The sequence below is a fragment of the Stegostoma tigrinum genome, chromosome 1 (assembly GCF_030684315.1).
Source record: "Stegostoma tigrinum isolate sSteTig4 chromosome 1, sSteTig4.hap1, whole genome shotgun sequence".
Classification (NCBI taxonomy): domain Eukaryota; kingdom Metazoa; phylum Chordata; class Chondrichthyes; order Orectolobiformes; family Stegostomatidae; genus Stegostoma; species Stegostoma tigrinum.
In genome coordinates this window covers 89101218-89114909 of record NC_081354.1, presented here as the reverse complement: position 1 = coordinate 89114909, position 13692 = coordinate 89101218, and the positions used below count along the sequence as shown (strand labels likewise).

General features: G+C 44.0%; 1 protein-coding gene across 2 annotated transcripts in view; it reads left to right on the top strand.

Moving 5' to 3' along the window:
- LOC125455027 (protein sel-1 homolog 3-like) overlaps positions 1-13235 on the top strand; it is an 80733-nt gene extending 67498 nt beyond the window's left edge. For both annotated transcript variants that reach the window (XM_048536518.2, XM_048536523.2), the window contains exon 24: positions 11247-13235. In XM_048536518.2, the coding sequence (XP_048392475.2) occupies positions 11247-11392 (146 nt within the window). In that variant the 3' untranslated portion in view covers positions 11393-13235. The remainder of the gene's footprint in view (positions 1-11246) is intronic.
- The last annotated feature ends 457 nt before the right edge of the window (positions 13236-13692 follow it).

Here is a 13692-nt window from a genome sequence, read left to right as displayed (position 1 = left end):
GTTGTGTAAAAAGTAAATGAGTTGGAGATGCTTGGCTTTGTAGGTCAGCCATAGGCTTTGTCCTTTTTTTTTTATTGCAATTTCATTTGTGTTGTGGCTTCCAGCAAAAAGAATGAGGGATTTCCTATTATTTTACCTGAAGCGCAGGGATGCCTTGTATCTTATCAGCTGTGTTGCTTACTGCACACATCCTTACCCACTCGCACACACACATCAAGCTCAAATTGACCTTTCACCCCTGGAATAAAGAAAACTAGCTTAATAGAAACCAGGTATTCAGTGTCAATTATCATAAAAAGAACCCCATCAGGGTCACTAAATTTGTTTAGGGAAGGAAATATGTCTTCTTTACTTGGTCTGGCCTACATTACTCCAGATGATCCTCTGGGCGATTATGAATGAGCAATAATGCTGGCTTAACCAGTGTCAGCCTCATCCCATGAATGCATAAATGAATAAATTATACTCTCCATTAGATTGCAGTCTTTGTTGGAAACAGACTATAGTCAGCTCACCTTCCTGTAAATTCATGTTTCTGCTTTCACTGAGCTGAAACATATCCTGACCATAGAATGTCTTCCTCCTCAGTCCCCTGAGAAGTCCCAACCTATCTTTCAGCATTAAGACCCAGTCTGGCTCAAGGAGGAAAGGTTTTCAGAGTCTCCAGATTGCCATGGATGCATGCCTTCAACCAGAACTCATGCTCCCATTTGCATTATGCTAATTTCTGCTGCCCACTCCAGCCTCAGTCTGAGAGACCTCACTCTTGACCTTTCATTTTCTTTAAAATCTCTGGAAACCCAAGTCTTCTCAGAGTCATTGGGACTTCTTCGACCATTAAAAATTGTGGGTGAGACTTGGATGTAGTAGTCCAGTCCCCAATTCCAACAGATCTCATTTTCACTGGTAGGGAAAAGGGGTAGTCCATGACTCATGCAACAGGAAAACCTAAACTCAACTAGATAAGTTGATTTCAATACGGTGTCCATATAGACCTCATTTTCTCTGCAGCAAGCATCTGAACCCATAGAGTGGGAGTCAAAATTTTCTTAGAATCAATGTAAATGCTCTTGAAGGGGAACTGAAGTCCATAGAACTGTTATGACATGATGATATTTAAATCTCCAGCCCTTTAAAAATTCTACGAAGTTGCTGAGTGGCATCTACATGCACAAGAGAGCATGCAGCTCTGTGCCACTGCAGAGCAAAAGTATAGCAACTGCCTTAAATAAAGATGGTGTTACCAATATGTTGATAGGATGGAAACTCTAGAATGTCACCCTTAATGTTTTGCAAAATTCAGACGGGCCATATGTCTGTTAGAAATCTTGAAATAACACAAACACGTCCTGGAGTTCGTAGTGATAATGGGAACTGCAGATGCTGGAGAATCCAAGATAACAAAGTGTGTAGCTGGATGAACACAGCAGGCCAAGCAGCATCTTAGGAGCACAAAAGCTGACGTTTCGGGCCTAGACCCTTCATCGGAGAGGGGGATGGGGAGAGGGTTCTGGAATAAATAGGGACGGGGGGAGGCGGACCGAATATGGAGAGAAAAGAAGATAGGTGGAGAGGAAAGTATAGGTGGGGAGGTGGGGAGGGGATAGGTCAGTCCAGGGAAGACGGACAGGTCAAGGAGGCAGGATGAGGTAATAGGTAGGAAATTGAGGTGCCGCTTGAGGTGCGAGGAAGGGATGGGTGAGAGGAAGAGCAGGTTAGGGAAGCGGAGACAGGCTGGGCTGGTTTTGGGATGCAGTGGGGGGAGGGGACGAGCTGGGCTGGTTTTGGGATGCAGTGGACGCACTCCACCTCTGCTGCCTCTGCTCCCACGATGAGGCATTCCACTCCCGCACATCCCAGATGTCCACGTTCTTCAAGGACCGCAACTTTCCCCCACCGCAGTGATTGAGAATGCCCTTGACCGCGTCTCCCGCATTTCCCGCAACACATCCCTCACACGCCGCATCCGCCACAACTGCCCAAAGTGGATCCCCCTCGTTCTCACATACCACCCCACCAACCTCCGGACACAATGCATCATTCTCCAACACTTCTGCCATCTACAATCCGACCCCACCACCCAAGACATTTTTTCATACCCACCCTTGTCTGCTTTCCAGAGAGACCGCTCTCTCTTGTCTGCTCCACATTCCCCTCCAACCCCACCACACCTGACACCTTCCCCTGCAACTGCAGGAAGTGCTACACTTGCCCCCACACCTCCTCCCTCACCCCCATCCCAGGCCCCAAGATGACCTTCCATATTAAGCAGATGTTCACCTGCACATCTGCCAATGTGGTATACTGTATCCATTATACCCGGTGTGGCTTCCTCTACATTGGGGAAACCAAGCGAAGGCTTGGGGACCACTTTGCAGAACACCTCCGCTCAGTTCAGAATAAACAACTGCACCTCCCAGTCGTGAACCATTTTAACTCCCCCTCCCATTCCTCAGACGACATGTCCATCATGGGCCTCCTGCAGTGCCACAATGATGCCACCCGAAGGTTGCAGGAACAGCAACTCATATTCCGCTTGGGAACCCTGCAGCCCAATGGTATCAATGTGGACATCACAAGCTTCAAAATCTCCCCTTCCCCCACTGCATCCCAAAACCAGCCCAGCTCTTCCTCTCCACCCACTGCATCCCAAAACCAGCCCAGCCTGTCTCCGCTTCCCTAACCTGTTCTTCCTCTCACCTATCCCTTTCTCCCACCTCAAGCCGCACCTCCATTTCCTACCTACTACCTCATCCTGCCTCCTTTACCTGTCCGTCTTCCCTGGACTGACCTATCCCCTCTCTACCTCCCCACCTATACTCTCCTCTCCACCTATCTTCTTTTCTCTCCATATTCGGTCCGCCTCCCCTGTCTCCCTATTTATTCCAGAACCCTCTCCCCATCCCCTTCTCTGATGAAGGGTCTAGGCCCGAAATGTCAGCTTTTGTGCTCCTGAGATGCTGCTTGCCCTGCTGTGTTCATCCAGCTCCACACTTTGTTATCCTGGAATTCGTAGGGCTATTTTTTCAGTTGGCTATGTGTTTCTTTAGCTAGTTGTATTTTGGCCAGTTTTGAAAATAGTCATTCATTAGCCTTTAACAATGTGGAGCAATGAAATATTTTGATCATGATGGTTACAGTAATTATCTGCCTGAGTTGAGATTATAGCCTACATGCCCCCATCGAAATGGCTGCTGCCCTGGATGCAATGTAGAGTCACACTGAGGCAGGATAGCACACCGATGATTCTACTTCATCAGAACGCTAGGGAGATTTGGCATGTCCACAACAACTTACCAATTTTTCAGGATGCATGTTGCTGTACCTCCAGCTTTGGGAACACACAGACCCTAAAAACGTATGCTGCCCATATCAGTATCAGTTGAAAAGAAATCTGTTTTCAAAGTTAGAAAAGCTGATAGTTGATAATTCCCCAAATGGCTCTCATTATGTCATCAGGGTTATACTTAATTATGTCAGCAGCAAATCCCTAAATTCATAGCTTAGAGAATCATAGTTCATAGAAATTACAGGACAGAAGGAGACCATTTGACTCGCCATATCTGAACCAACAGCTGAAAGAGCTGTCCAGCCAGTCCAAATTTCCAGCCCGATCTCTGTAGCCCTCTAAATCTATTTATTTCTAATATATATCTAGCTCTCTTATGGAATCGACCTCCACCACTCTCACAGGCAATGCATTCCAAATCGTAGCAACTCTCTGAGTAATGACATTTCTCCTCATCTAACACCTAGCTGTCTTGCTGACAGTCTTGAAACTGTGATAATAAAATGTGAGGCTGGATGAACACAGCAGGCCCAGCAGCATCTCAGGAGCACAAAAGCTGACGTTTCGGGCCTAGACCCTTCATCAGAGAGGAGGATGGGGTGAGGGTTCTGGAATAAGTAGGGAGAGAGGGGGACGCGGACCGAAGATGGAGAGAAAAGAAGATAGGTGGAGAGAGTGTAGGTGGGGAGGTAGGGAGGGGATAGGTCAGTCCAGGGAAGCCGGACAGGTCATGGAGGTGGGATGAGGTTAGTAGGTAGGAGATGGAGGTGCGGCTTGGGGTGGGAGGAAGGGATGGGTGAGAAGCAGAACAGGTTAGGGAGGCAGAGACAGGTTGGACTGGTTTTGGGATGCAGTGGGTGGAGGGGAAGAGCTGGGCTGGTTGTGTGGTGCAGTGGGGGGAGGGGACGAACTGGACTGGTTTTGGGATGCGGTGGGGGAAGGGGAGATTTTGAAGCTTGTGAAGTCCACATTGATACCATTGGGCTGCAGGGTTCCCAAGCGGAATATGAGTTGCTGCTCCAGCAACCTTCGAGTGGCATCATTGTGGCACTGCAGGAGGCCCATGATGGACATGTCATCTAAAGAATGGGAGGGGGAGTTAAAATGGTTTGTGACTGGGAGGTGCAGTTGTTTATTGCAAACCGAGCGGAGGTGTTCAGCAAAGTGGTCCCCAAGCCTCCGCTTGGTTTCCCCAATGTAGAGGAAGCCACACCAGGTACAATGGATGCATTGGCAGAGGTGCAGGTGAACCTCTGCTTAATATGGAAAGTCATCTTGCGGCCTGGGATAGTGATGAGGGAGGAGGTGTGGGGGCAAGTGTAGCATTTCCTGCGGTTGCAGGGGAAGGTGCCGGGTGTGGTGGGGTTGGAGGGCAGTGTGGAGTGAACAAGGGAGTCACGGAGAGAGTGGTCTCTCCAGAAAGCAGACAAGGGTGGGGATGGAAAAATGTCATGGGTGGTGGGGTCGGATTGTAGATGGCGGAAGTGTCGGAGGATGATGCATTGTATCCGGAGGTTGGTGGGGTGGTGTGTGAGAACGAGGAGGATCCTCTTTGGGCGGTTGTGGCGGGGGCAGGGTGTGAGGGATGTGTTGCAGGAAATGCGGGAGACGCGGTCAAGGGCGTTCTCGACCACTGTGGGGGGAAAGTTGAGGTCCTTGAAGAACTTGGACATCTAGGATGTGCGGAAGTGGAATGCCTCATCGTGGGAGCAGATGCGGCGGAGGCGGAGGAATTGGGAATGGGGATGGAATTTTTGCAGGAGGGTGGGTGGGAGGAGGTGTATTCTCGGTAGCTGTGGGAGTCGGTGGGCTTGAAATGGACATCAGTTACAAGCTGGTTGCCTGAGATGGAGACTGAGAGGTCCAGGAAGGTGAGGGATGTGCTGGAGATGGCCCAGGTGAACTGAAGGTTGGGGTGGAAGGTGTTGGTGAAGTGGATGAACTGTTCGAGCTCCTCTGGGGAGCAAGAGGCGGCGCCGATACAGTCATCAATGTAACGGAGGAAGAGTTGGGGTTTGGGGCATGTGTAGGTGCGAAAGAGGGACTGTTCCATGTAACCTACAAAGAGGCAGGCATAGCTGGGGCTCATGCGGGTGCCCATGGCCACCCCCTTAGTCTGTAGGAAGTGGGAGGAATCGAAAGAGAAGTTGTTGAGGGTGAGGACGAGTTTGGCTAGGCAGATGAGGGCGTCGGTGGTGGGGGACTGGTCGGGCCTGCGGAACAGGAAGAAGCGGAGGGCCTTGAGGCCATCTGCATGCGGAATACAGGTTTATAGGGACTGGACGTTCATGGTGAAAATGAGGTGTAGGGGGCCAGGGAATTGGAAGTTCTGGAGGAGGTGGAGGGCGTGGGTGGTGCCACAGATGTAGGTAGGGAGTTCCTGGACCAAAGGGGAGAAAATGGAGTCCAGATAGGTGGAGATGAGTTCGGTGGGGCAGGAACAGGCTGAGACAATGGGACTTCACCAGCTTCAAAATCTCCCCTTCCCCCACTGCATCCCAAAACCAGTCCAGTTCGTCCCCTCCCCCCACTGCACCACACAACCAGCCCAGCTCTTCCCCTCCACCCACTGCATCCCAAAACCAGTCCAACCTGTCTCTGCCTCCCTAACCTGTTCTTCCTCTCACCCAACCCTTCCTCCCACCCCAAGCCGCACCACTATTTCCTGCCTACTAACCTCGTCCCACCTCCTTGACCTGTCCATCTTCCCTGGACTGACCTATCCCCTCACTACCTCCCCACCTATACTCTCTCCACCTATCTTCTTTTCTCTCCATCTTCGGTCCGCCTCCCCCTCTCTCCCTTTTTATTCCAGAACCCTCACCCCATCCCCCTCTCTGATGAAGGGTCTAGGCCCGAAACGTCAGTTTTTGTGCTCCTGAGATGCTGCTGGGCCTGCTGTGTTCATCCAGCCTCACATTTTATTATCTTGGATTCTCCAGCATCTGGAGTTCCCATTATCACAGTCTTGAAACTGTGACTCCTAGTTGCTGACATACCAACTAGAGGAAACAGAGTATCTTTCTTTGCCCTGTTAAAATTTTTCATAATTTTGAACACCTCAAGAAGGTCACCTCTTAATCTTCTCTGCCAAAGGAGAATAAGCCCAATTTCTCCACTCTTTCCTTAAATCTTAAATCTGTCATTCCTGGTATTGTTCTAGTAAATCTCCAGGGCTTTAACATCTTTCCTTAAATAAGGTGCCCAGAACTGAACACAATCATCCAAATGTGGTCTGATCAATGATTTGTAGAGTTGTAGCATAGTTTCCTTGTTTTTATACTCTATGCCTGTATTTATAAATCCTCTAATCCTCTTAGCAACTGTTTCAGCTTGCCTGGTTTCCTTCAGAGAATTATGCACCTGAACCCTGAGATCCTTTTGCTCCTGTATTCACCTCAGAGAGGTACCATTGAGCCTGTATTGTCCCTCTATGTTTCTTCTCCCAAAACACATTACCTCACATTTCTCTGCATTGAAATTCATCTGCCAGGTGTCTGCCCATTTGTCCAACTTGTCAATGTCCCTCTGAAGTGATGTGTCCCAATGAACTACTCTCCCTCGCTTTGTATCATCTGCAAATTTAGAGATTCTGTCCTCCATAACCATCTCCAGATCAAATTTGATTGTCAACTCAGAGATTACGAAAGAATGATCTGCCTTTGAGGGTTATGAATCTGTCTTTATAAGGTCCCCTGAAGTCTGCATGTGGTTGATATTGGGGGAGTTGGCATGAAGGGTGTAACAGCCAAGGATGGTGCAAGAGTTGGCCTAAGTTAAGTTGTCATGAGGCAGTATAGCAGCATAGGGTTATTCATGGTGTGAGTTAGCATTACTTTGTCAAGAACTTGAAGTAGCCATTTGAACTTGGAGCATGAGTTGACATTCAGCGATGTTCTGATGAAGGGTCATGCAAAACATTAACCCTGTTTCTCTCTACAGATGCTGCCAGAACAGCTGAGTTTCACCCGCACTTTCTGTTTTTGTTTCATAGTTAACATTAAATTGGTATGAGGGCATAGGGAAATGAGTTGAAGTTGACATGGGGTTACAAGTAGTCACGAGGGATTAGGTCATGGATTGACATGGAGGATATGAAGACAACTTTGGACTGGGTGTAGGATAGATTGGCATAGGTTTGCATATAGGTACTGTAGATTGAAGGGTGAAAGCTAAAGGACCTGATATTTAACAGAACAATTAAGACAAAGTTTTTTTAAGCAGCATGGCACTGTGCTTGACAGCACCTGCAACTGTGCCCACTTTGTGTCTCAGGGTGGTGGGTCTGACTACGTTCTGCACCTGCATCCCATTTGGACGAGTTCCACCTAACATGGGTTTGGTGAGCCAGGGATTTCCTGACTCCCACTTGAGAGCAAAAATCGGGCCAGAAAGTCTGTCCAGGGCATTTACAGTCAGAAAGTACTGGAGATACTCAACAAGTCTGGCATCATCTCTGGAGAGAGAAACAGGGTTAATCTTTCAAGTCAAGTATGACTCTTCTTGGAGCTGAAGGAAGGTGGACCTTTGAAAATAGCACATGCTGTTGGGTTGGGAAGTGGGAGAAGAACAAAATCATGGTCTGGAGTAGGTGAAGATCCGGCGAAATTATGTGCCACAGATACAACAGAACAAAAGACAAACATGGTGATAGTTGCTGTAAAGAAACAAAACCTGTGTCCAGGGCAAGTGCAAGTGACAGAATAATAAACAGTTCTGTTTAAAAATAGCTAACACAGGATAAGATATAGGCAGGAACCTAACTGGTTAAGAAAATAGAATCAAAATGGCTGAGCTCAGTGCTGAATCCAGAAGGCTGTAAAATATCCTTTCAGAGGTTGAGGTGCTTCACTGAAACACTGCCGAATGTTCAGGTGAGAATTGTGAATGTGAAAGAAAGGTAGTGATCACCCAAACTGCATCTGGTCTCTCAAATGTAGAAAAGACTACATTGTGTGAACTTAAATAGAGCATAAAGAATTTAAAGGGGTACATGCAAATCACTGCTTCACCTGGAAGGAGTATTTGTAGCAAAAACAGAAGTTGCTGAAGAAACTCAGCTGGCCTGGCAGTATCTGTGGAGAGAAAGCAGAATCAACATTTTGAGTTCAGTGCCCCTTCTTCAGAACTGATTGTTGCTCGGAAAAGATTGGTATATGTGCTGAAGATAGGGTCGGTGGGGGAGGGGATGGGGAGTAAACAAGGCAGAGGTGGACTCAGAGAGAGAGAGAGAGAAACAGTTGGGCAGACAAAGGAATTAGAGTACTTGTGGCCCTGGATAATGAGTAGAAGTTGTTGTACCTCCTACAATTGCACGAGAAGCCATTGAGGGAAAATGATAAGGATTTGAGGGCAAGGAAGATGTAGATGAGGGGGTCACAGAGGGAATGATCTGTTTGAAATCTTGACAGGGGAAGTGAGGAGAAAGTCTGTTTAGTCGTAGCATTATGCTGCTGGTGGCAGAAATAGTTCAGGTTCGGGTTCATCCTTCCAAGACGGAAGCTGGTGTGGTAGAAAGTAGGGACAAGATGAATGTTATCATGGTTCTGTGAGTGTGCGGAATGAGTGAGAGCAGAAATAAGTGAAATAAATTGGAAATAGTTGGGAGTGTTGTAACTTCAGGTCAGAGGGAGACAGCATGAGTTATTAATGGGCACAAAATGTCAAACAAACCTAACTTAAGTAAGTAGCTAAGTTGGTGGCTGAGAATGTCTATGGAAGTAATTTTAGTGTACTGCCAGAAGGCATTTGATACGGTTCCATAAAAGAAATGATTAACTGAAATTAAAGCTTACAGAATTCAAGCTAATTTTTTGTCTGATTTAGGAAGTTGACTAAACCTTAGAAGACAGAGTAAGAATGGGTTCGTACTCAAACTTGAAGGAAGTAACTAGTCAATGTCTGTTATGATCCCAATGCTGAACAAGTCAGATCCAAGAATATGATCTGATGTGATAAACCATAAGCTCTGTTTTTTATTGTGGTCAATCACTGAATATATTCACAAGAGGTTGCCAATGTATTATTAACAATAGAACATAACAGTCGATTACACACAAAAAAACACAAACTATGTTGCATTAAACAAGAATGTTTTGAAATAGTCTTATTTTAAATATCAGGATGTAAGATTAAATCCTTTTACCTATGGATAATCAAATCTCAGTGAGAGGTCACTCTCTGTTGGCAGACTAAACCTCCCTGTTCAACTGGCATGGCTATAATACGTCGGTCTCCTTAGCAGTAAATTTCTATGCATTCAGTTGATGCTATTTTCTTTAGTTAATGGCTCTTCCGGAGACCTTTAAATAAGATGCTAACTTATCTGGCTTGCTACTTTACCTGTATTTCTTAAACTCATGTGTTCAAAATTCCCAGAGTCATAGAGTTGTAGAGATGTACAGCATGTATATAGACCCTTCAGTCTAATCTGACCATGCTGACCAGATATTCTAATTTAGCCCCATTTGCCAACATTTTTCCCATATTCCTCTAAACTCTTCCTACTCATACACTCATCCAGATGCCTTTTGGTATGCTTGCTGTTATTGGTCAGTGCAATGAGAATGGGGGTCGGGAGGTCATGTTGCAGCCGTACAGGACACTGGTTAGGCCACATTTTGAATACTGCGTTCAATTCTGGTCTCCCTGCTGTAGGAAGGATGTTGTGAAACTTGAAAGGGTTCAGAAAAGATTTACAAGGATATTGCCAGCGTTGGAGGGTTTGAGCTATAGCGAGAGGCTGAATAGTCTGGGGCTATTTTCCCTGGAGTGTCGGACGCTGATAGAGGTTGATAAAATCTTATGGAGGTTGATAAAATCATGAGGGGCATTGATAGGTTAAATAGGCAAAGTCTTTTCCACAGGATGGGTGAGTCCAAAACTAGAGCATATAGGTTTAAGGTGAGAGGGGAGAGATTTAAAAGGGATCTAAGGGGCAACATTTTCATGCAGAGGGTGGTGTGTTATGGAATGAGCTGGAAGAGGAAGTGGTGGAAGCTGGTACAATTCCAACATTTAAAAGGCATCTGAATGGCTGTATAAATAGGAAGGATTTAGAGGGTTATGGGCCAAATGCTGGCAAATGTGACTAGATTTATTTAAGATATCTTGTCAGCATGGACGAGTTGGACTGAAAGGTCTGTTTACATGCTATACATCTCTATGACGCTATAACTCTGTAAATGTTGTAATTGTACCTGCCTCAACCACTTCCTCTGGCAGCTTGTTCTATTCATACACCACCCTATGTGTGAAAAAATTGCCCCTTGGGTCCCTAGCTTCTGGGCTTTTTTTTCTTATAACTTCTAAGGTACTCAGAACCTCTTTCCAGACCAACTAGATACTGTAATATACTTTCAAGCCAGGATAGTGAAAGGCTTGGAGGGGATCTAGCCTTCCTATCTTTTTCTTAGACACCCACAAATATGGCTTGTCACCACATGTTAGATGGTATGTGTTGGCCTTGGAAAGCATATGGTTCTGATTTATCAGAATGTTACCAGGGTTCCAAGGGTTTGGTTACAAGAAGACAGGATCTTAACAAATGAGGTGCTCAGGAAAGAAATTAGGAGAATCTGACACTGTTAGATTTTTGCTCAACAAGGCCTTGATGACTATAAGGACGAGGCAAGTAAATGAAGTCAAGATACAGATCGACAGTGGTTTTATTGAATGGCACTGCAGCCTTGAGTGGCTGGATGCTGTACTTCCATTCAAATCTAAGTTCTGAAATTTTGACTGAGATGCAAGCGGCTGCCAGTGAGCCAGGATTGACCAAACATTGCCACCTTTCACCAAATATTCCCCATTTCTCTAGCAAAGTGTTGCTTTCTGTCTTCTAAAACTATGTGATAATATGTAAAGAATGATCGCTACATTTTGTCATATTGTCACATATAAATGCATATGTTTGTGACATGATATAAATTAACTGTATTGTTCCCTATATTTTCAGAAATTATTTCCACTACAGGTACAGATGAACATATTCCAGCAATGAATTCTTCAAGTCAAAATATTCAGTCAGATGAGATAGTACGAGAAGAAACACAGTTGCCTTTAACTACACCAGAGTATCTTGATCCAAATGAGACTGATTGATGGAGTAACAGCAATGTAGGCAGATTAATTTGTTCATGTTGAAAAGAAATTCTTATGTAATTACTTACATCATTCCTTTATTAGGAATATTTCTATATATTGCAGAGAATGACATAGTATCTACAGCAAGAAAACAGGCCATTTAGCCCAGTCTGTCAATGCCAAAGTTTATGCTTCATACAAACTACACTCCATCCTCCTTTATCTACCAAGAAGCATACCTTTCTCCTCACTTTTTCTTTCATATAATTATGCAGCATCCTCCAAATATATCTTTGCTATTTGCCTGAACTACTCCATTTGGTAGCATGTTCTAATTTCTATCGACTCTCTTGGGAAAGAGATTTCTTTAGAATTATTTGGTGGATTTATTGATGATTATCTCATATATATGACTCCATATTTTGGATCCTTGCACAAGTAGAAACACACTCTCTGCATCATCCCCACTAAACCTCTTAGTTAATTCGACTGTACCAGGTCACCCCTCGGTCTTCAGAGCCCAGTGTGCCTTGTCTTTCCAAGCAATTACAACCTCTCAGTTCTGGTATGTTCTTGTAATTTTTTTTTTACATTTTTTGCCAATATATTTACTTCTTTTTTACAATGTGCACCAAAACAATGCTCAGCATTCCAAGTGTTATCTAACTAACGTTCTTTGTAGATTTAACAGAGCTTCTCCACTTTTCAATGCCAGCACTGTACAAGCCCAGATTCATGTCTCGTTTGCATTGTTATGGATGTGTTTGCCTGCATTGCTACTTTAAACAATTTGTGACTCTGAAATTCTGGATTCAGTCTCTTCCATTTAGATATTGATATGAAGATAGAATGTAGATGGATTAACCTTTTAAAATTTATTTCCATCTGGTAAATCACTATGACTGAGTTCATTAACATAAAAGTAGATTGTATAAAGTATACTGCACCCATTATGTAAGTATTGATTACTTTATACGTCTAATTGAAATAAATTACGTGGTCAGATCAGTAAATGTAAATGATTGTTAAGTAGGTCTAAGCCAAGTAAGGAACATGGTAAATGCAGTCTAAATCAAAGACCAGTTACCATTATTTCCTCTTGAATTAATTATTTTGAGGCAATCACTGTTGACAATCCAGTTGCCCATTAAAGAAAGGTAATTTCTCCATGCTAAATTTTTCTTTGAATTTTGCTCATTAAGCATAATATTTGTGTTGGTTGTTGTGAACTTGGCCATCAATTTAAGAAAAAATTCTCCACACCTAGCTAAAATGATGCTGATTGTGAATGATACTGATTCTGATGTGTGCAGAATATGAATTTCAATCTGTTTGTTGTGAACTTTCTAGCTGTACAAGAATTTGTGCAGGTATGGAAAGTGAGTGGCATTTATTTAACTGAAGAAAATATATAAAAATGATTTAAGATTTGCAAATGACACATTCTGTATTTTAGTATGGGTGATCTTGACTTTATATTGACACAAGTTGATACAACAAATTTCAAGTGAAGCTCTTGAGCTTGAATTCAAGAATTGTCTGAAAGCTTTGCTTGTCAGAATGATAGTGAGCAGTGTGAAGCATTCTTTTTGCACTTTTCAACCTTTTTAATGTAGCAATGAACGAATATTCCAGTTATCCTGTTAGGGATCTTGTGGTTTTGTAATTGATGGTAGATAGATAGTTATATTTTATGCATTAATTTTATACAACGACAAATTGAAGTGCAGCTCTTTAATTGATCCAATCAAGACTACTTCGAATAAATATTACGTGTAATTTTATTCCATTTGTTGATAAATATTGTTCATGTGGAGGTATTTTGTTTCCCTGGAATTGTTAATTTCAAACATTTCTCAAGGTAAGGTTGATTGCAATTTCAAAAATAAAGTTTATATTAAACGTTGTTTTGGTCATAAATTCCAGTCATTGTTATTAATAACTTCTCTCTTGGCCCGCACGGAAATGCAGTCAGTAGTAAAGTTTATGCAATATTTTCTAAATATATTTTATTCAACTTAATGTTTTGTTACTATCATTCCAGTCTTCAGCTATGCCAGCAAATCAATTAATTTATTCTCAAGTATCACCCCTTTCTCTCTGGAGGGAACAAAATTCCAATATTGCCTATGTCCTATGCAGCCATTTGTAGGTAACTTAGTTTCCTACCAGGCACCTGGTGACATGACGTGCAGTTGGAGGCCACCATCACTTCTGGCAATTGGGAGGATAGAGAAAGCCTAAGACCAGAAGGAGAAAGAGACACGACGATCAGGGTGAAAAAAGAAGCCCTAACTGTGTTTGAGGAAAAGGACAAT